This window comes from Gobius niger, assembly GCF_951799975.1.
Source record: "Gobius niger genome assembly, chromosome: 5".
Classification (NCBI taxonomy): domain Eukaryota; kingdom Metazoa; phylum Chordata; class Actinopteri; order Gobiiformes; family Gobiidae; genus Gobius; species Gobius niger.
Window position 1 is genome coordinate 2,728,019 of NC_136856.1, and position 23,961 is coordinate 2,751,979.

At 42.6% G+C, this 23,961-nt stretch overlaps 1 protein-coding gene across 2 annotated transcripts in view; it reads left to right on the forward strand.

Moving 5' to 3' along the window:
• The window catches only part of polr1a (RNA polymerase I subunit A), a 60,016-nt gene that overhangs the window by 32,139 nt on the left and 3,916 nt on the right, over positions 1–23,961 (forward strand). For both annotated transcript variants that reach the window (XM_079556164.1, XM_079556165.1), the window contains exons 25-36: positions 1,531–1,654; positions 1,767–1,864; positions 3,590–3,783; positions 3,968–4,135; positions 4,301–4,436; positions 8,864–9,021; positions 9,098–9,227; positions 9,399–9,506; positions 13,630–13,905; positions 15,686–15,886; positions 17,414–17,531; positions 17,603–17,767. In XM_079556164.1, the coding sequence (XP_079412290.1) occupies positions 1,531–1,654; positions 1,767–1,864; positions 3,590–3,783; positions 3,968–4,135; positions 4,301–4,436; positions 8,864–9,021; positions 9,098–9,227; positions 9,399–9,506; positions 13,630–13,905; positions 15,686–15,886; positions 17,414–17,531; positions 17,603–17,767 (1,876 nt within the window). The remainder of the gene's footprint in view (positions 1–1,530; positions 1,655–1,766; positions 1,865–3,589; positions 3,784–3,967; positions 4,136–4,300; positions 4,437–8,863; positions 9,022–9,097; positions 9,228–9,398; positions 9,507–13,629; positions 13,906–15,685; positions 15,887–17,413; positions 17,532–17,602; positions 17,768–23,961) is intronic.

Consider the following 23,961-nt stretch of genomic DNA (forward strand, 5'->3'; position numbering starts at 1 on the left):
TCCAGTAAAAAGGCTGAGGCCTCATTGCTCTTCAGGCACAGACTGAGAAGTGAAGAAGGAAGTCATGGAGCTTCTGCTTTAGACAGAACTTCAGACTTCTGCTGCATGTAAGAGTCATATTATATTCTGAAACTCAAATATGTAGTAAAAACATAATATATGGAAAATTATTATTACGCTCTATACGATTACAAGAGGCCCATTGCCAGCCCTGAGGGCGCTCGGGCCTAATGAAAGTCCTATGTCAACAAACAATTGTGCAAGAAAATATTAATGTTAGGCTTTGTGACGTTGTAATTGTTAAATTGTTGAAACTGCAACTTTAATTCTGTTGAGATAATTGTTGCTCCCGAAACACCTGAAGCTTTTAGTTGTCGACTGGACTGTTTGTTGAATTGAGGATTTTCCGTTCTCTTCACAGAAGCTTCTTAGCTCTAGTGCTCAGAAAATGTAACAAGTAAAGCCAAACTCGACATGGCTCCAATAACACTCAGGCCCTAAAATAGAAGCAAAACATGGATTAAGAGCTTCACTAAATGAATACTTCCTGGGCGACTGAGAGCCTCTGCAAACATACTGCCATAATACTTACTAAAGCATTGTTACAGTTTTTGTATTGTGTCATAAATGAATAAAAAAGGTTGATTTAAGCTCTTCTGTGTGTTCTTGCTCTCGTGTACCTGTATCTTCTAAGTTATTAAAGCTTCATTTTAAGCGGCTCATTCAGAATGAACTCATGATGAACTCACCATGAGGTCATTTTAGTTGGAAGTTTATACAAAGTTTGGTCCGTGGTGTGGTTGGTTTCTTCACAAACAAAAACATCATCATGATCATGAACTAATCATTATCATTAATGAGTTCATTGTCTGAATTAATGGTGTGAATTCATGAATATTTCATTATGAATCATCATGACCTCACATGAATTCATAATGAACTAAGTCATGATGAATTCATGCATTCATGTACCCTTATTATAAAGCGTTACCGAAATTTTTATTATTATTGTTATTTTTCCCCCCTCCATTTTAAGACATTTTTTCCCCCTATTTTTTCCCAAAATGTTCAAATTTTTTCCCATTTAAAAAAAAATAAAACATTTTTGAGCCAAATTCTCCGTCTCCTTGTTTTCCCCAATTTTTTTCCTTTTTAAATGAATTTTCGGCAACTTTTTTTCCTTTTACATTTTCATGACCAACAGCATCAAGACTTGAATATAAAGATTTGTATTTCTTTTTCGGTACCAGCTTTCAATACTTTTATTTTTCCCGGTAACTTTGCTTTTATTTCCTTCATATAAAAGTAACAAAGTGCAGCCTTGTCAAATTCAGTGCTCCGCCTCCCGTCGGTGCCACTGGCCAAAATGGCTGCCACAGTGACGTGTGGTTCATGGGCCCCGTTGGTTTGAACATAATCTTTGGGGATAAATATGTTCTACACACATCCAGTCTGTCGCGCTCACTGTAGCTGTAGCTCTGAGTGTTGGAGTTCATCTACAGTTGTTTTTACATTCATTTCTTTCTTTAGGTCATCAGGAAGTCCCAGGGTTTGGATGAAGTCCTGTCCCGGTTGGATCCTGAAGCCGCCAGACGACACTTTACAGCCATTCAGCGCTGGAAGAACAAGCACGAGGCGGCCGATCCCAGACAAGGTGAGTCGGATTTACAGCAGAAGATACATTTGCAGGAAGAGTGGTGTGTTTTGTGTATTGATTACTGTCTTGTATACAAACCCTTTTCCTGATCACGCCTGTGTGTTATCAGGTGCATTCCTGCTGTTCACCCAGAAGAAATCGGCCAAAGTCAAAGACACGATACCAGTCGGAGACAACATTAACGGCAGAGACAATCCTACTTTAGAGGTATTTTTGTACTTGTTATAGCAGAGGTGGGAGACTCGAGTCAAATGACTTGAGACCCTTGTTAATTTCGTCGACTAAAATATTTAGTCTTAATTTTAGTGTTATTTTTGTGACTAAAATTGGACTAAAACTAAATTAAAAGTTTTTCATGAGACTAAAACTGTGACTAAAATGTCCAGATATTTTAGTCGACTAAAATAAGACTAAATCAAAATGAAAAGGAGAGACTAAAATCATCCAAACTTCTATTGTCAGTTTGAAAGAGCCTCAGATCATTTACAATCACTGCCAACGGATCAGCTCTGAGCTTTGTTCATGTGGAGCAGCTCCATGAAGCAGAGAAACAACATTAAATATGATTATAATCAATATTATCGATGCAAAGTCCACTAAATTTGTTTTAAATTTGTTCTAAATTTGTTTTAAATTTAGTCGACTAAAACTAGACTAAAATTGAAGATATTTTTTTGTCTGAAACTAGACTAAAATCGAATTACATTTTCGTCATAAGACTAAGACTAAATTAAAATATGTTGTCAAAATTAACACTGCTTGAGACTCACTTCACTAAAGCTCTAAAAAGACTTGACTTGGACTTGAGGCCAGTGACTCTCAGTGACTCTCAGTGACTCGCTGTGACTTTATAGTTATTATTTATTTGAGTGAAACTGTTGAAAGCTCAGGATTCACTGTATAAAAGCGGCGCATCTATGTTTACATTTGGTAATTAGCCACAGGGTTTTTCAGCTTCAGACTGAATGTCTAGTCAATACAGTGTTTAAAGGCAGGAGGAAATGTGTGTTTCTTTGTATGCATTTTCTATTGTGAGTTGAAAACTGTAGAACAGCATATTATAAACTAAAATGCAAACACTTGGCTGATCCAGCAGCTTCATAATTTCTGTTCCAGACTTAACTAGTTGGTGTTAGTTTATTTTATTTATTTATTTAGAAAAACAGGGACAGTGTACAATAGAGGTATTTTACAAACCTGGAAGACAAGACGCTTGGATTCAGTTAACTCCGCCCCCTCTCTCTGAGTTAATCCGCCCATGCATTATTAGCAGTAAAAGAAATGCTAACACACACGCTAACACTGTCCTGGCCGCTCCATCAGGTGTTTATATTATGGGACGGGCGTTGGTTCTAAAACTGAATCCACTTTGGTTCTGTTGAGGGTTCACCAAACATCCATCACAGTCACAGAAAAACACTGTTTTGGTGAAAGTCACCGAATCTAGGAGAGAAATTCCAACTTCTAGCGAGTGGCCTCTTCTTTAGGAAGGTTGAATAAAGTCCTGTAGCCAAACACGCTTTTCTCTGACATTATCGTGAGGTACGAAAAAAGAACAGAGTAGGTTAGAGGGCGTGTATGTTTTCTCCACAGGAGCAGCGCAGACGCCTCGAACACTTCCTTTTTTTTCTTAAGAAAGAAAAAATGAAAAAGCACTTTTACAAATGAAAATCAGGCCCTAAGCATAGAATTAAGACCTTCCAACTCAGTGGTTTTCCGGGAGAGGGCGGAGCTGCAGGATTCAGGAGGATTGCTGAGAACTGTGTGAATGAAGCCACAAACCACTCTGGGGTGTTTTTGATAAGGACCTTTTAAAAACTTAATCAGGACCAAAATAAGACTGAAATGAAACAAAAAAGTCATGAGAAACTGACAAATAATTTAGCGATTCCGATACATTGTAATAACTGATCCGTCCCCGTCTCCTCCCAGTTGGTGCAGCAGTGGCAGGCTCTCGATGCTCACGGTAAATCGAGGTTCGGCAGGAAGTCTGTGCGATGTCCGGAGCCGGCGCTCGGTGTGTTACGGCCCGACGTCAGCTTCGGATCCGTGTCCGAAAACTTCCACGACATCACGGAGAAGTTTCTGAGCGGCAGAGCGGACGGGCAGCTTCCCCACAGCGACAGGTAAAGCTGCAGGACAAATCCCCGTTCAGTCGAAACTGCAGTCTCACGTTTTGGAATGTATTCATATCTAACTCCCAGCCTGATTTATTGACCGCCCTCACCGCCTCCAGAGTCCAGGGGGCCCCAGGACGGAGCGCGTTCAGTCTGTTCGATAATAAATAGCTGTGTTTGTTTGTGTTATCAGCCTCCGCCAGCTGCTGCAGTACAAGTGGCAGCGCGCCCTGTGTGACCCCGGGGAGGCCGTGGGGCTGCTGGCGGCTCAGTCCATCGGGGAGCCGTCCACTCAGATGACGCTTAACACCTTCCACTTCGCCGGCAGAGGAGAGATGAACGTCACCCTGGGAATCCCTCGGTAATTTAGAGATCGCCCTCTCGAGTCCAGCACTGGCCTGTTTGCTCATGTCATGCTAATATCCAGAGTCCACGCCTAAAATCTCTTCTACCGACATTATGTTCCTTTAAAGCACAATCATATTTTATTATTCCCCTGTAACGCTCTCTGCTCTGTTCCGCTCAGACTGAGGGAGATCCTGATGGTGGCCAGTGCGAACATTAAGACTCCGATGATGAGCGTCCCGGTCCTCAACTCCAGGAAGGCTCTGAAGAAAGCCAAGACTCTGAAGAAGATGCTCACGCGCGTCTGTCTGGCCGAGGTGACTTTGACCGTTTCATTTCCTGGGCTAAACATTTGGAGATTTGATTTGCAGTTTATCACAGCACACACTTGTATACAGGCACTTTCCCATTTGAAATAGATCTAGATGATGAAGCTCAGAAGCTCTGGCGTCTCAGAGCATGTCTGTGCAGGTCCCTGGAATCTACCCGTGAGTGAGTGATCCTCTTTTCCCCTGTGGGACATTAATTAAGTTCTATAACAGCATATTATAAACTAAAATGCAAACACTTGGCTGATCCAGCAGCTTCATAATTTCTGTTCCAGCCTTAATTAGTTGGTGTTAGTTTAGTTTATTTATTTATTTACATTACAATAAGCATTAAACCTTAAGGGGAGAGATGTATTGTACCAGGTTATAACTCAAGTGCTAATTTCCACCCGTAGACCCTGGGAAGGCTGATGTTATAGTAAAATACATAAAAACATCATGCATACATGGATAATTTACACTGACCAAGTTCATAATAGTAAGCATTAGCGTTCTCTGGCAAACCGCTGCATTTTACAAATCTTTCCACTCCAGACTTAGAGCTTTTCAGTGGGAAGTACGTGTGGTGACCACCCATGACTAGGGCTGGGTACCGTTCGTTTTTTTTCGATACCACTACTTTAACGATACCTGCTTTTCGGTGCCTTAACGGTACTTTTTTCGATACCCATGTTATTTTAATCGAGTTAAAATAATGTGTATAAAAAGTTCAGGAGAACAAACAGCACAGCGGCACAAACACGGCACAACAGAAAACAGGAGCAGCAGCGTCACCTGTAACTTCCATGTTTTGAGCAGAATTCCCACTAAAGCCGTGATAAAAAGAGCGAAAGGACATTATTACCTCCTGAGCTGCAGGAACAGACCAGATCCACATCAGGACCGTTTACTGAAGATAAACTTTTCTAAACTCACTGAGCTGTTCCACAGTGAAAGCTCCTCACATGTCAAAGATCTGTTACATAGTGAGAGCGCTCACTCTGTCACTGACAATGCACCATAACTGTTCCAAACATGGCTAATGCAGAGTGAGCCTCACCTTTTCCAGAGACAATCTTTGATCCCAAACGCTCCGGTGCAACTGGAGTTTAAACAACAGCAGTGACTTCAGGCTCTGCGGCTAAAGGTAAAGCTAAAGCTAAAGGTAAAGCTAAAGGCAAAGCTAAAGGTAAAGCCCATGTGTTTCTCGTTGTCACTGCCGTGTTGTCACTGCTTTTCTCTTTGTCTAAGAGTCTAGTTTCTTATTCAGTCCTGGTTTAGTCCTGGCTCAGACGCGGCTCTGCCATCTCTGATAATGACTGAAGTGTTGGAGTTATAGCTTTGCTTCGCTTCTGCATTTGCGCTGAAGCTGCTCATAAGTTCAGGCTTTTTTAGACTCACTGCGGATCATTTGTCATTGACGTTTGGAGAGAAAATGTACCGAAAATTGACAGACCGCTGTCAGTGCTGCTGTAATAAACCAGGCCTCAGTCGACCTCCTCTTCTCATAAGCCCCGCCTTCTCTTGTGCAACAGCTGTGCCACATGGACGATAACCCTCGAGCTATGGCGGGTGAACACTGTGCGGTTGTGAGAGAAATCTTAGGTCTTTGGTCGTACAGTGAGCCGGGGATAAAGTTTTAAAATATAACCGTCGTACGACCAAAGACGAGTTATAGAGTGAGCCTCCTCTCGCTGCAGAGAGGATCTCTGTCAGTGTCCCGTCAACACATCAGCACACCACACTCTGCCAGAGTCACAGCAACACAGTCCAACTCCGCATTTTTACAGGACTTTCCCTGCACTTTTCCGGGACAATAAACCCCGCTAGCATCTCGCCTCGGCTAAACACGGCTTCTGAAACCTGAAACTGCCACGACAAAACTTTGATCTTAGCTATGATTGTAGAGAGTGGAGATGAGAGAAGCTCACGATGTTTCTCTCCGATCTAAAAATCTTATAAGACAAAAGGAGCGACTGTCAGCAGTTATCAGACCTTCTTCTGTTTTGAGAGCAAATGTTAGGCACTTGTCCATTCTAAGGATCTAATTTTCATAACTGCTTTGGAAACTAGGGATGGACCGATATGAACATTTTTTGCCAATATCGATATCCGATATTTGCCTCGCTGCTGTGGTATATGATATATGATATTTGACGGAATGTATTTATTTATGCCTGGGACACGTCTCACACACCAGGATGAAACAAACCTTTTTATTAGAAAAATATTAAAAAGACCAAATGCAATGTTGGAGTGAATGTCATTTTGTTTTTGGCTAAATATTTACTCAGACCTACTTATTATTATACTTTCACCCATGTCCTCTATTAATGGGAAACAGTGACACTGGGAATATGCTAGGCTACTATTTATTGTATTTTTTATTTAAACATGTAGCCTACCATGTTATTTAAGCTACATGTTTTAACTTTAAAAAAATCTGATAAACTTCTCTGTGGACACACAGCTCTGTATGAAGCTTTGGAATTGCAAAAAATATCATCATGTCACTTTAACACCTTATACTGAACTTATGAGGCCAGACTGAAGATGTAGAGTTGGTTTAGAGCTGGCAAAAAGCAAACAGTAGATTTACAAGATTAGCATGAGCTTTGAACTGCATTGTTTTCAATGGTAAATGTGCTAACGATGCAAATGCATCTAATTAAATATGCGACATAACGCCATGATCATCACTGTAGTTAGACCTACATGATCATCACTGTTAGACCTACATGATCATCACTGTAGTTAGACCTACATGATCATCACTGTAGTTAGACCTACATGATCATCACTGTAGTTAGACCTACATGATCATCTCTGTTAGACCTACATGATCATCACTGTAGTTAGACCTACATGATCATCACTGTAGTTAGACCTACATGATCATCACTGTAGTTAGACCTACATGATCATCACTGTAGTTAGACCTACATGATCATCACTGTAGTTAGACCTACATGATCATCACTGTAGTTAGACCTACATGATCATCTCTGTAGTTAGACCTACATGATCATCACTGTAGTTAGACCTACATGATCATCACTGTAGTTAGACCTACATGATCATCTCTGTAGTTAGACCTACACGATCATCACTGTAGTTACACCTACATGATCATCACTGTAGTTACACCTACATGATCATCACTGTAGTTACACCTACATGATCATCACTGTAGTTACACCTACATGATCATCACTGTAGTTACACCTACATGATCATCACTGTAGTTACACCTACATGATCATCACTGTAGTTAGACCTACATGATCATCACTGTAGTTAAACCTACATGATCATCACTGTAGTTAGACCTACATGATCATCACTGTAGTCAGACCTACATGATCATCACTGTAGTTAGACCTACATGATCATCACTGTAGTTAGACCTACATGATCATCACTGTAGTTAGACCTACATGATCATCACTGTAGTTAGACCTACATGATCATCTCTGTTAGACCTACATGATCATCACTGTAGTTACACCTACATGATCATCACTGTAGTTAGACCTACATGATCATCACTGTAGTTAGACCTACATGATCATCACTGTAGTTAGACCTACATGATCATCACTGTAGTTAGACCTACATGATCATCACTGTAGTTAGACCTACATGATCATCACTGTAGTTAGACCTACATGATCATCTCTGTAGTTAGACCTACACGATCATCACTGTAGTTACACCTACATGATCCTCACTGTAGTTACACCTACATGATCATCACTGTAGTTACACCTACATGATGACAGAAAGGTCATGTTTACGTGTTGTAGCCTTTAGCCTGTTAGCAGCTATGCTAGCGCTAACAAACAAAGTTATAAATCTGGCGTCAGGACGCAGAAACTTTTGCAACACTCACCTCAGATGTAGCGACAAATAATCCATCAGAAAATGATTCCTGTTAATCCTGACTCAGAATAAAGTCCATGAGGCAGTTTTAGTCCAGTTTGTTCCAGCAGCAACTTGTGGCTCTGTATCTCTGGTGTCAAGTGTCCCCTCTTTGTTTAAACTTAGTAAAAACATATTTTCTTTTGGAGACGTGTGAATTTACTGCTAGAGGTTCTTTATTTTCAGGAGCCACTGTTTATTTTAGATAATTTGAATAAACTGTTGCCGCAGTCAGGTCAGTGCAGCCCGTCTACACTGCTGCTGCATTCAGGTGCGCTACGGCATTACGGTGCAGTAAATAATTAAAAGAAGAAAAAAATAGCGGCCGATATTTCCCCATATCGGACCGATACCGATATGTGGAAACAATTACAAATATCGGCCGATAATATCGGCAGCATCTATATATCGGCCATCCCTACTGGAAACGGTCCTCATAAATCTCAAATACTACAGATTTCAAAGCTGATAGTTTGACGGTGTCACTGACTCTTTGCTCTTGTGGACGTTTGCAGCTTTTGCAGAAGGTGGACGTGGTGGAGTCTCTGCGAGTCGCCGGGACGCACAACAAGATGCGCACGTTCAAAGTCGGCTTCCACTTTCTGCCGCCCGAGCGTTACCGTGACGACAAGCTCCTGACGCCGCGGCAGATCCTGCAGTACATGGAGAGGAGGTCAGAGCGGCGGGACACGGACGCTCCTCTGTGCCCGGAATCAACAAAAGCATCACGTTGTAAATCCTCTGTGCAGGTTTTTCCGTTTGCTCACCGAGGCCATTAAGAAACACAGCGCGAAACTGGCTTCGATCTCCGTGGAGACGAGGAAGGCCACGCTCAAAGACAAGGACGACGCCGCCGAGGGGCCGGGCGGGTCTGCGGCGGTAGGAACCCATTCTGTACTGCGGAATATTTCACTAAAACAGAATACAGTACAAAGTAATACTAAGTAAAGTAATCATTCAAACTCTGCTTTTTGCCAGAGGTTTGTGAAAAGGCTGAATTAGAAGCTTGAAGAGTTTCCGCAGTGTTTTTGAGTGAAGTCTTTGTTGCAGGTGGATGACGGCGATGCGGAGGAGGAGCCGGAGATCGTGGACGACAAAGCAAACGAAGGCGACGCCGACGCCACGGACGCCAAACAGAAAGACAAGCAGGAGGAGGAGGTAAAGCTGGTTCAAATGAGCCTTAACCCGGCACATTTACTCCACTTCAGCTTTACCCAAATCTAAAAGCTTCTCGACTGGAGCTCACAGCCTATAGGCCAAAGTGACGCCTCATTTGAAAGCTAAGACCGACAAAACTGAGATGATTTTTCCCTGCGTTGTTGCCAGGTTGTCGTTGTATCTCTGGTGCTTTTTCATCACTTTTTTTGTTGTTCTTTTTATGCTTTTTTTGCTGCGTTTTATCCTCATTTACATCTTGTTTTTGTCGCCATTTTGAGCTTTTAGATTTGGATAAAGTTGAATTGGAGCGAAAGTGCACAGATCAGCAGTGGTGTAGTCTACGTGATACGCAGGTATACGCCGTATAACCACTAGAAGGCCTGCAGAATTACTGTATAACCACTATAAGGCCTGCAGAATGACCGTATAACCACTGTAAGGCCTGCAGAATGACCGTATAACCACTACAAAGTGGGAAAAGATACGTATCACCCATTTGCGCAGTGTTATTTTTGCGTTTTCTGTCCGTTTAGAGACCAGCACAAACTCCACCACAAACTATTTCCTCCCCTGAAACGAGAGATCACAGACTCATCCCTCTCTCTCTCTTTTTCTCTGTCCCTGCCGACAGACCGACTGTTCCCTCTCAGCTCCGGTGTACATGAGCACAAAATAAAACCCGGCCTGAGAATAGCTCATAATGACAGAGGCTTTTTAACCGTCCTCACGGCGCTGGAGGAGTCGCGTACGTCTCATAGACACTTTCCCTGTTCATCCCCGCTCTGGGAGTCCACAATGCCCAACGCTTCTCCCCCCCCCTGCAGCAGCGTGAGAGCGGTTTTGGGCAAAGGCAGTGACAGGTGCAGGCGGGAAACAATCTGTATTACAAAGCGCTGAAGTCCACGGGAAAGCGCTAACATTAGCGCTAACATTAGCATGGAGGACGTCTCTGTGTTTGTCCACCATGTTTTACATTGAGATGATATTTTAGACTTGAGTAACTACGGTGGAAGGAGAACTCTTTTTACTCTTTAGTCACAGCAGGACAGCGTCTATCGTCCATCGCTGTTGTGGACGGATGTGCGTCAGATATATACGGGCGTACCAGAAACACACAAATATAAAGGTTCCGGCTTGGGGGGGAAATACGATAATAGTTAGTTATCACTCTTTCTAATCTCGCTCTTGTATGAAGCCACAGACTATAAGAATCTGACAGGTGCGAGACCTGAGACGCCGCACACTGGTTTTCATTCTCTTCTGTTTCACACACGAGACACGCTATGAGTCATGACGACCTAAAAGTACACGCTGGTTTCTGGACCACATCCGCCCCAGTGGAGCTTTCAGAGCATAGTGTAGGTGGTAAAACGCTTAAATGAAGTAAATGAGACCATTTACCATCTAACCTCCTGTACGCTGAGTTCTTCACAAACAACCACAACAAAGAATTGTTTTTGAGAAGGTCACACTTTTATTTAAAATCCGAGCACATCATCTCGACATCAACAGATTCTGCGACCTGGACTAAAAACTGCAGCTAACTCTGTCGGACAAAACCAAGCTCCACACTTCCTCGATTTCACAGAGTTTAGTACAACTTACTATATACATAAAGCAACACTAGTAAACAGTGCATTTATAAGTATTTACTGTTAGAAGTCCAGCTAATCCACGGCTGCAGACTCAAAAATAACCCACCTGGTCCAAATGCAGCGATAGTTTTCCTCTTCGAAGTAAACTTTTCATCCGTGTGGAGCGTCCTGATCCTCTAAGTCACGTGTTTACCTTAATAATTCCTTCCCGTCGTCCCTCTGAGGGTAATACAGGTGTTAATGGGATGATTGGGGGGGGGGTCTTTCATCTCCCCCGGTGTCTCTGACCAGAAAAACACAATTGCAACTTTCCCTGCACCGGGTTGGAATCACCAATACACACTAATGGAATCACAAAGAAGAAGCTAACAGGCTAACGGGCAAAGCTAACTGGGCTAGCGCCACTTAAACAGTATTTACAGCCAAGTCTGTTCTGTCAGCGTAGTATTTACTCTCACGGACAATTAATGAGTAAACGACACCTGCAGTGGCGCTTATGGCCTCTAGGGGCATAAGGGGCACTGTCGCGTGCAGTGTTGGGGATAACGTATTACAAAAATGTATTACTTTTTTCAGTAACTAAGGAAAATTTTAACATAATACTTGCACAAAATACAGGGATATATTAGTCATTGCATTTTAAGTAACTCAAGTTACAAGAGCAATTAACCTCTTACCACCCGCCTAAACCGAATGCATGCTGTCCTCTTTCGCTATAGACCTCATTTGAAAGCTAAGACCCACAAAACTGATCTTTTTCCTCGCTGTGTTGTCACCTTTTTTTATTTTTTTATTTTTTTTCAATTTTTGTTACATTTTTGTTGAGTTCTTGTCACTTTTTTGGTGAGTTCTTGTCACTTTTTTGGTGAGTTTTTGTCACTTTTTTGGTGAGTTTTTGTCACTTTTTAGTTGCGTTCTTGTCACTTTTTTGGTGAGTTTTTGTCACTTTTTTGGTGAGTTTTTGTCACTTTTTAGTTGAGTTTTTGTCACTTTTTAGTTGAGTTTTTGTCACTTTTTAGTTGAGTTTTTGTCACTTTTTAGTTGAGTTTTTGTCACTTTTTTGGTGAGTTTTTGTCACTTTTTAGTTGAGTTTTTGTCACTTTTTTGGTGAGTTTTTGTCACTTTTTAGTTGCGTTCTTGTCACTTTTTTGGTGAGTTTTTGTCACTTTTTAGTTGCGTTCTTGTCACTTTTTTGGTGAGTTTTTGTCACTTTTTTGGTGAGTTTTTGTCACTTTTTAGTTGAGTTTTTGTCACTTTTTAGTTGAGTTTTTGTCACTTTTTAGTTGAGTTTTTGTCACTTTTTAGTTGAGTTTTTGTCACTTTTTAGTTGCGTTCTTGTCACTTTTTTGGTGAGTTTTTGTCACTTTTTTGGTGAGTTTTTGTCACTTTTTAGTTGAGTTTTTGTCACTTTTTAGTTGAGTTTTTGTCACTTTTTAGTTGAGTTTTTGTCACTTTTTAGTTGAGTTTTTGTCACTTTTTAGTTGAGTTTTTGTCACTTTTTAGTTGAGTTTTTGTCACTTTTTTGGTGAGTTTTTGTCACTTTTTTGGTGAGTTTTTGTCACTTTTTTGGTGAGTTTTTGTCACTTTTTTGGTGAGTTTTTGTCACTTTTTTGGTGAGTTTTTGTCACTTTTTTGGTGAGTTTTTGTCACTTTTTAGTTGAGTTTTTGTCACTTTTTAGTTGAGTTTTTGTCACTTTTTAGTTGAGTTTTTGTCACTTTTTAGTTGCGTTCTTGTCACTTTTTTGGTGAGTTTTTGTCACTTTTTTGGTGAGTTTTTGTCACTTTTTAGTTGAGTTTTTGTCACTTTTTAGTTGAGTTTTTGTCACTTTTTAGTTGAGTTTTTGTCACTTTTTAGTTGAGTTTTTGTCACTTTTTAGTTGAGTTTTTGTCACTTTTTTGGTGAGTTTTTGTCACTTTTTTGGTGAGTTTTTGTCACTTTTTTGGTGAGTTTTTGTCACTTTTTTGGTGAGTTTTTGTCACTTTTTTGGTGAGTTTTTGTCACTTTTTTGGTGAGTTTTTGTCACTTTTTAGTTGAGTTTTTGTCACTTTTTAGTTGAGTTTTTGTCACTTTTTAGTTGAGTTTTTGTCACTTTTTAGTTGAGTTTTTGTCACTTTTTTGGTGAGTTTTTGTCATTTGATGGTTGAGTTTTTGTCACATTTTTGTCACATCTTTGTGGATTTTTTGCCACATTTTTGTTGCGTTTACATCCTTGTTTTCTTCTCATTTTTTGTGGCTGTTTTGGTGCTTTTTCCCCAAGAAGCTTTTTGATTGGGGTAGGAGAAAATTGGATCCGTTCAGGTGGGAGTTAAGAGGTTAAATGTATGAAGCGAAACTCCCCCCAAATAAAACGCAGCACCAATTCAAGTTTGAAGCATATCAGGGGTGTCGAAGTTGTTTGGGTCGAGGGCCGGGTATATTGTAAAGGACTCTGGGAAACATGTGACACAGGCTGATGCAGCACAATACGTGTAAACTGTTATGAGGCCAAAGTGCTACATAAAGTCACTCCACACTTCTCTCATGGCAGGTCGACTATGACAGTGACGAGGAGTCTGCAGACGACGCCGAGGACCTGGACGAGCAAAAGGACGAGGACGAGGCCCGATCGAGCGTGGAAGCTTCGGAGGAGGCGTCGGAAGAGGCCGGTGCCGCGCCCACAGCGTACGGACTCAGGAAACACAAGAAACGGCGAGCGGAGCCGTGCGCGGAGGGGCCGGACGAGACGAGGATCACCACCGTCCTGGCGTCCAGCACCGCCATCGAGGGCTATCGCTACGACCACGTCAGCGAGCTGTGGTGTGAGGTGGGAGCCCAGATGTTCACCAGGATCATCATCTCAATACTTGTTCCTATAATGAAGCTTTGGCAAACCAGCAGAAATATGTAAACGTGCAAGTCAACCTCTTGTCCCCACCTTCACCCAAAGCTTTACCCAAATCTACTGATGTGAAGTTTGATTGATTTTACTGACTCGAGTTAAAATTAACCACTCTCCAAAGTGAATCGGGTGTTTTGAGTCAGTCTAATGTAAACCACTGTTTAAATCAGGCGTCTCAGACATGCGGCCCGGGGGCTAAATGCGGCCCGCGAGGTAATTTTTTGCGGCCCGCGAGATAATGACTTCTTTATATTATATGCGGCCCACCGGTAAATTGCATTAAACACGTTAGAACTACATTTCCCATGAGGCACCGCACGGTAGCGCCAACGCTGCGGACGCGAGAATGACAACATCAGACGGGGAAGGAGATGCGGCGCTTCTGCAGACGACTTATCAACTTTTTTCAACAGAGAAACAGACGAAAAGCAGCGACTGAGAGAGAGGAGCTTCTGAAACAGGTGGAGACTCAGAACATGAGGAGAAACTTCAGCTGTTCAGCTAAACATGAGCTGGAAAAGTCACCGCAGCAGCAGGACAAAAAGCACCTTTACCATATTTACCTTTAGGACTTTGCAAAGCGAACACATTGTATTAGTGTTTAAAAGCATCACAACAGTAAAGTGAGGAGCCTTTTCTCTCAGAGCTACATTATCAGGTCAATGAATTTAATCTTTATTAAGGACACATGATCCATAGTTACATTAAAAATAGAGAATATGGTAATGTATAAAAAAATACTGCAAATAATTACAGCAACATTGACAGTAAATATATAACCACATCAGTTCTAACTGTCGGTCACACAAAGGCCTAAGTCTGTAATTTCAAATGTAGAAGCTCAGCAAATGTTTGGCTGATTGGAAACCTCTAGAAGCTTAAACATGTGCATATAGGTAATGTATACAGTCTATTTTAAGTTATATTATAGCAAACAATAAAAAGTTGCTGAATCATAATTGACTTAATATAAAAGGCTTCGTCTGTTGCGGCCCCGACCAACGCTGGGTTCGCATTTTTGGACACCTTCCAGATGTGAAGCACGAGCGCTAACCGCTGTGCCACCGTGCTGCCCATAATAATATAATCTGGTGCCATTTTAGAAAGTGAACTGGATAAAGTGATATTTTATGTAATCCATGATTTGGGATAATATATTTATCTATTTTCCCCAATCCTCCTTTATTTACACTTCAGTGCGAGGCTAGCTTAGTTAGTTAGCGGTCGAGTCACGTGATCCGTGTCGGTGCTTTTGTTTGAACCACAGAGTGATTCGAGTTAGTGAGCGAGTTCATGGAGGCGGGAATCACGACTCCTGAGTCGGTAAAAAGTGAATCTCGAGTTTTGAACGAATGGCACATCACATCATGCAGCCTCTATAGGTCAGAGCAACGCCTCATATGAAGCTACAACATGTGTCAGATCTTTTCCTTTGCATTGTTGTGTCTGTCACTTTTTAAACTATTTTTATCAGCACTTTTTTGTCACAGTTTTATCTCCGTTTTGACTCTTTGTTCAAGAAGCTTTTAGATTTGGGTAAATGCTCTCGATGAACGTGTTGGTTGAGAGGTTATTTTTTGTCAATGTCCGTTTCCTCTTATGTTTTATGTTGAGCTGTACAAACTAAATGGGGAATATCTTTCTGTCCAGTACAAATCTGTTCTCATGTTCACTTGTATGATTATTTACCGTGTCCCCGCCGCAGGTGGACCTGGCTTTACCCGTGACCAGGGTGCACTTCGACCTCACCGGCGTGGTGTCGGCCCTGGCCAGGAGCGCGGTCGTCATGGAGACCAAGGGGCTGACCCGCTGCCTGCTGAGCGAGGTCACCACGAAGAGCGGCGAGAAGGAGATGATGCTCAACACGGAGGGGATCAACATGCACGAGCTGTTCAAGTACAGTGACGTGAGTGTGGAGGAGATTCTGAAAACTGACCCGGGACACCCCGAGAGACCTGAAAACTGACCCGGGACACCCCGAGAGACCTGAAAACTGACCCGGGACACCCCGAGAGACCGGTGTTTATTCTGAAAACTGACCCGGGACACCCCGAGAGACCGGTGTTTATTCTGAAAACTGACCCGGGACACCCCGAGAGACCTGAAAACTGACCCGGGACACCCCGAGAGACCAGTGTTTATTCTGAAAACTGACCCGGGACACCCCGAGAGACCTGAAAACTGACCCGGGACACCCCGAGAGACAGTTATTTATTGCTGTATATTACTGACAGGAATATATTTTCATGTTCACTGCCCAATTTGCCCATATAGTCTGATTACTAAATTGAAATAATAAATAGAGCAAGGTTTAAAGGGGCTAGATGCAAGTTGGTAATGTTACACTCACTACTGCCACCTCAGGTCTTATGCGTAACTGCAGCTTTTATAATAAAGGGATATTTCAGGATGTTTGACATAGGGCCTCATTTCCTAGTTATCCCGAGTGTTGCTGATTTCTGGAGATATTTTTTTTGTAGTTAATGCAGTTCTTATATTTGAAGAGTTACGTGGCGCTAGGCTAGTACAAGGCTAGTGCATTTCTATGGTATCAGCTAGCCTGCATTAAAAACAGTCTGACCCGCTCCACAGTGCACCTGAGGCAAATCACTTATATATACCATATAAATGTCTGTGTCGACTGAATAATTTTAACCATTTTGCATTTAAAATACCTTATATTTGAGCATCAGCTTCCTGGTTGTATAAGCTACGCAGCGGCGGAGTGATCTGCTAGAAAATAGTCCCTCAAAATGCGATCATTCATGTGATGCAGGTCAGTTATATTCCAAACATAATTCACAGACATGTATATGGTTAGTCTGGTGTTATAAGTGTTTTGCCTCAGGTGCTCTGTGGAGCGGGTCACACTGTTTTTAATGCAGGCTAGCTGATACCATAGAAATGCGCTAGCCTTGCATTAGCCTAGCGCCACGAAACTCTTCAAACATAAGAACTGCATGAACTACAAAAAAAAATATCTCCAGGTACCAGCAACACTGGATAACGAGGAAATCCTGAAATATCCCTTTAAGCACTTCAGACCCAAAGTAACACCTTTCTGAGTGATTTTAGAGGCAGTTGTGGTGAACAGGTCCGAGCTCATTCTACACATGAGGACATGGGAGGAAAATACTTCGTTTTGACATTTTTAAACTCTGTACAGTCCCTTTAAATTACAGTCTTAGTTTGTTGACGTATTAACAACTTTGGTAAGGTAAAGTTTAATATAACATATGCTCAAAGTGTAACATAAAAATAAGGTTAATTTTATAGTTAAGAGATCTTTCAGTTTTACCCAAATTAGGGTGATGCAGAAATTGGTAAACATCCAGAGCTGGTTTTTCCTGTACACAGACTGTAAGGTGTGTGGGGCCCCCGCAGCAACAAGGGCCCGGCATCATCCACTTTTTAATGTTCTGTTCACTTTCAGATCTTGGACCTGAAGCGCCTCTACTGTAACGAAGTCCACTCCATGGCTCAAACCTACGGCATCGAGGTGGCTCTGAAAGTGATCGAGAAGGAAATCAAAGACGTGTTCGCCGTCTACGGTACAGCACCCGCTCAGAAAGAAAATCAGACTGTTACAAAAACCTCTGCCTGACCCGTGTCCTCTGCGTAGGGATCGAGGTGGACCCGCGGCACCTCTCGCTAGTGGCTGATTACATGTGTTTCGAGGGAGTTTACAAACCCCTGAACAGACACTCCATGCAGTCCAACTCCTCCCCGCTGCAGCAGATGACCTTCGAGACCAGCTTCAAGTTCCTCAAACAGGCCACGATGCTCGGTGAGAACATTTCTGCTTTGTAGTTAATGCTGTTGGCGGTTCAGGCGGGGTCTTAAAGGAACAGGCCACCGTTTTTCCATACTGAGAAGTTCTGAGCTTAGACGAGTTGATCCGTACCTGTCTGGTCTTTGTGCCCGTGGAAGAGCGTGGTCACCAGACAGCTACGCATCGTCTAAGCTCAGGTAAGAACATATCTCAGGATGGAAAAAACGGTGGCCGGTTCCTTTAAAACAGGGGTCTCAAACTCATTTGGACTGGGGGCCAAAAATGCAAACCCAGTGTTGGTCGGGGGCAACAGACGAAGCCTTTTATATTAAGTCAATTATGATTTAGCAACTTTTTATTGTTTGCTATAATATAACTTAAAATAGACTGTACATTACCTATCTGCACATTTTAAGCTTCTAGAGGTTTCCAATCAGCCAAACATTTGCTGAGCTTCTAAATTTGAAATTACAGACTTAGACAATTAGTTTTTTCGTAATTAATCCCATTTTGGTTCAGGGCATCAGTGATCTTTCAGGAGTCAGGTCCAGTTTCTGTCTGTGAGCCTGTTAAAGACAGGCAAAATGTACAACAAATGTCATTTTTGATGTAGTGTAGAAAAGCCTAACCAGGGACTGGGCCTGATCATGAGCACCAGCAAAAAGCATCAGCTTCAGACTTGTTTTGTTCTGTGTTCATTTTCAATGACCCTGTCATATAATAAATACATTAATGAATGTGTCGACTCGGACACTTTTCCAGACTCTGGTGTGTCTGAGATCAGCTCAGATTCACCTCGTGTAAATAATGTGGAGTCACTGACCTCAGACCTTGAACTGATGGGGCTTATATTTGTACTGTTAAAGCAGTACCAAGTAACGTGTTTACCTTAATAAATCCTCTCCATAGTCTCTGTGGGGGTAATACAAGTGTTTATGGAGGATCTTTCATCTCCCCCTGGTGTCTCTGGACAGAAAACCATGTTTGCAACCACCGGAGAAATCAATACTGTATTTTTTTATGTAACAAGCACTGTTAAACTTTTTTGAAACTATTTCAGTTTGTGTAGGACTATCAATGCTTTCTGAACATATTAACACACATTCCAAAAAAATACCGCGATAAAACCGAAAACCGTGATAATTTTGGTCACAATAACCGTGAGGTAAAATTTTCATACCGTGACAGCCCTAGTTTGCACATGTGTCCTTAATAAAGATTGAATTCATTGATATGATAATGTAGCTCTGAGAGAAAAGGCTCCTCACTTTACTGTTGTGTCCTTTTAAACAATAATACAATGTGCTTGCTTTGCACAGTCCTAAAGGTAAATATGGTAAAGGTGCTTTTTGTCCTGCTGCAGAGCTGTAACTGTTCCAGCACATGTTTAGTTTCTCCTCATGTTCTGAGTCTCCACCTGTTTCAGAAGCTCCTCTCACAGTCTCTTTTAGTTAGTTTCTCTGTTGAAAAAAGTTGATAAGTCGTCTGCAGAAGCACCGCATCTCCTTCCTCTGTCTGATGTTGACGTTCTCGCGTCCGCAGCACTGGCGCTACCGCGCGGTGCCTCATGGGAAATGTAGTTCTAACGTGTTTAATGCAATTTACCGGCGGGCCGCATATAATATAAAGAAGTAATTATCTCGCGGGCCGCAAAAAATGACCTCGCGGCTGTATTTGGCCCCCGGGCCGCATGTCTGAAACGCCTGATTTAAAATAATGTGTTCTGCGAGTCACGTGAAAACGGAGCTGCAGAAACACTGGTCGTTTCTCACTTCTCAGAGTGTGGACTCGATGACATCACAGGAAGGAGCTCACGGACACGTGAACTTTTCTAACGTTTAATCACCTCATGTGAAATGAAGAGGTCGAGACTCTGCAGGTCACGTGGAAATTACAAAGTTTTGCTGCAAACAAAATCAAATGTCTTCATTTTAGTCAATTTCTCATTATGTATTTATACATAAATAAGGCATGTGTAAAAATAATTAAAAATATATCTTATGTGCAAACTGAAATAATAAAATAGGTTTCTGAAGTTTCCATACAAAGACTTGTCTGCAGGGCCCCTTAATAAAACAATATCAAAATAAAATGCATTTTTCCTTAATAACCTGTTCATGACATACTTTACTTATAGTAATGTTTTTTTGTACTTTGCATTAGTATTACTGATCGTTGTGAGAAAATGAAAGTGTGACCAAAGTTGTTTCAACACTTAAACCCAGTAAAAACTGAGCAGGGGACACTGGTTTAGACCTGCTTTAGACCTGGTTTAGACCTTTAGACCTGCTTTAGACCTGGTTTAGACCTTCTTTAGACCTGCTTTAGTCCTGCTTTAGACCTGCTTTAGACCTGCTTTAGACCTGCTTTAGACCTGCTTTAGACCTGCTGTAGACCTGCTTTAGACCTGGTTTAGACCTGCTTTAGACCTGCTTTAGACCTGCTTTAGACCTGCTTTAGACCTGCTTTAGACCTGCTTTAGACCTGCTTTAGACCTGCTGTAGACCTGCTTTAGACCTGCTTTAGACCTGCTTTAGACCTGCTTTAGACCTGCTTTAGACCTGCTTTAGACCTGCTTTAGACCTGCTTTAGACCTGCTTTAGACCTGCTTTAGACCTGCTGTAGACCTGCTTTAGACCTGGTTTAGACCTGGTTTAGACCTACTTTAGACCTGGTTTAGACCTGGTTTAGACCCGCTTTAGACCCGCTTTAGACCTGCTTTAGACCTACTTTAGACCTGGTTTAGACCTGGTTTAGACCCGCTTTAGACCCGCTTTAGACCTGCTTTAGACCTACTTTAGACCTGTTTTAGACCTGCTTTAGACCTGCTTTAGACCTGTTTTAGACCCGCTTTAGACCTGCTTTAGACCTGTTTTAGACCTGCTTTAGACCTGGTTTAGACCTGCTTTAGACCTACTTTAGACCTGCTTTAGACCTGTTTTAGACCTGCTTTAGACCTCGTTTAGACCCGCTTTAGACCTACTTTAGACCTGGTTTAGACCTGGTTTAGACCCGCTTTAGACCTGCTTTAGACCTGCTTTAGACCTGTTTTAGACCTGCTTTAGACCTGCTTTAGACCTGGTTTAGACCCGCTTTAGACCTGCTTTAGACCTACTTTAGACCTGCTTTAGACCTGCTTTAGACCTGCTTTAGACCTGCTTTAGACCTGGTTTAGACCTGCTTTAGACCTGCTTTAGACCTGCTCTAGACCTGCTTTAGACCTGCTTTAGACCTGCTTTAGACCTGCTTTAGACATGGTTTAGACCTGCTTTAGACCTGCTCTAGACCTGCTTTAGACCTGCTTTAGACATGGTTTAGACCTGCTTTAGACCTGCTCTAGACCTGCTTTAGACCTGCTTTAGACCTGCTTTAGACCTGCTCTAGACCTGCTTTAGACCTGCTTTAGACCTGCTTTAGACCTGCTTTAGACCTGCTGTAGACCTGCTTTAGACCTGCTTTAGACCTGGTTTAGACCTGGTTTAGACCTACTTTAGACCTGGTTTAGACCCGCTTTAGACCCGCTTTAGACCTGCTTTAGACCTACTTTAGACCTGGTTTAGACCTGGTTTAGACCCGCTTTAGACCCGCTTTAGACCCGCTTTAGACCTACTTTAGACCTGCTTTAGACCTGTTTTAGACCTGCTTTAGACCTGCTTTAGACCTGGTTTAGACCCGCTTAAGACCTGCTTTAGACCTGCTCTAGACCTGCTTTAGACCTGCTTTAGACCTGCTTTAGACATGGTTTAGACCTGCTTTAGACCTGCTCTAGACCTGCTTTAGACCTGCTTTAGACCTGCTTTAGACCTGCTCTAGACCTGCTTTAGACCTGCTTTAGACCTGCTTTAGACCTGCTTTAGACCTGCTTTAGACCTGCTTTAGACCTGCTTTAGACCTGCTTTAGACCTGCTTTAGACCTGCTCTAGACCTGCTTTAGACCTGCTTTAGACCTGCTTTAGACCTGCTTTAGACCTGCTGTAGACCTGCTTTAGACCTGCTTTAGACCTGGTTTAGACCTGGTTTAGACCTACTTTAGACCTGGTTTAGACCTGGTTTAGACCCGCTTTAGACCCGCTTTAGACCTGCTTTAGACCCGCTTTAGACCCGCTTTAGACCCGCTTTAGACCTACTTTAGACCTGCTTTAGACCTGTTTTAGACCTGCTTTAGACCTGCTTTAGACCTGGTTTAGACCCGCTTTAGACCCGCTTTAGACCTGCTCTAGACCTGCTTTAGACCTGCTTTAGACCTGCTTTAGACCTGCTTTAGACCTGCTTTAGACATGGTTTAGACCTGCTTTAGACCTGCTCTAGACCTGCTTTAGACCTGCTTTAGACCTGCTTTAGACCTGCTCTAGACCTGCTCTAGACCTGCTTTAGACCTGCTTTAGACCTGCTTTAGACCTGCTTTAGACCTGTTTTAGACCTGCTTTAGACCTGCTTTAGACCCGTTTTAGACCCGCTTTAGACCCGCTTTAGACCTACTTTAGACCTGCTTTAGACCTGTTTTAGACCTGCTTTAGACCTGGTTTAGACCTGCTTTAGACCTGCTTTAGACCTGGTTTAGACCTGCTTTAGACCTACTTTAGACCTGGTTTAGACCTGGTTTAGACCCGCTTTAGACCTGCTTTAGACCTGCTTTAGACCTGCTTTAGACCTGCTTTAGACCTGCTTTAGACCTGCTTTAGACCTGCTTTAGACCTGCTTTAGACCTACTTTAGACCTGGTTTAGACCCGCTTTAGACCCGCTTTAGACCTGCTTTAGACCTACTTTAGACCTGGTTTAGACCTGGTTTAGACCCGCTTTAGACCCGCTTTAGACCCGCTTTAGACCTACTTTAGACCTGCTTTAGACCTGTTTTAGACCTGCTTTAGACCTGCTTTAGACCTGCTTTAGACCCGCTTTAGACCTGCTTTAGACCTGCTCTAGACCTGCTTTAGACCTGCTTTAGACCTGCTTTAGACATGGTTTAGACCTGCTTTAGACCTGCTCTAGACCTGCTTTAGACCTGCTTTAGACCTGCTTTAGACCTGCTTTAGACCTGCTCTAGACCTGCTTTAGACCTGCTTTAGACCTGCTTTAGACCTGCTTTAGACCTGCTTTAGACCTGTTTTAGACCTGCTTTAGACCTGCTTTAGACCTGCTTTAGACCTGCTTTAGACCTGCTCTAGACCTGCTTTAGACCTGCTTTAGACCTGCTTTAGACCTGCTTTAGACCTGCTGTAGACCTGCTTTAGACCTGCTTTAGACCTGGTTTAGACCTGGTTTAGACCTACTTTAGACCTGGTTTAGACCTGGTTTAGACCTGCTTTAGACCCGCTTTAGACCTGCTTTAGACCTACTTTAGACCTGGTTTAGACCTGGTTTAGACCCGCTTTAGACCCGCTTTAGACCCGCTTTAGACCTACTTTAGACCTGCTTTAGACCTGTTTTAGACCTGCTTTAGACCTGCTTTAGACCTGGTTTAGACCCGCTTTAGACCTGCTTTAGACCTGCTCTAGACCTGCTTTAGACCTGCTTTAGACCTGTTTTAGACCTGCTTTAGACCTGCTTTAGACCTGGTTTAGACCCGCTTTAGACCTGCTTTAGACCTGCTCTAGACCTGCTTTAGACCTGCTTTAGACCTGCTTTAGACATGGTTTAGACCTGCTTTAGACCTGCTCTAGACCTGCTTTAGACCTGCTTTAGACCTGCTTTAGACCTGCTTTAGACCTGCTCTAGACCTGCTTTAGACCTGCTTTAGACCTGCTTTAGACCTGTTTTAGACCTGCTTTAGACCTGCTTTAGACCCGTTTTAGACCCGCTTTAGACCTGCTTTAGACCTACTTTAGACCTGCTTTAGACCTGCTTTAGACCTGCTTTAGACCTGCTTTAGACCTGCTTTAGACCTGCTTTAGACCTGCTTTAGACCTGTTTTAGACCTGCTTTAGACCTGCTTTAGACCTGCTTTAGACCTGCTTTAGACCTGCTCTAGACCTGCTTTAGACCTGCTTTAGACCTGCTTTAGACCTGCTCTAGACCTGCTTTAGACCTGCTTTAGACCTGCTTTAGACCTGCTGTAGACCTGCTGTAGACCTGCTTTAGACCTGCTTTAGACCTGGTTTAGACCTGGTTTAGACCTACTTTAGACCTGGTTTAGACCTGGTTTAGACCCGCTTTAGACCCGCTTTAGACCTGCTTTAGACCTACTTTAGACCTGGTTTAGACCTGGTTT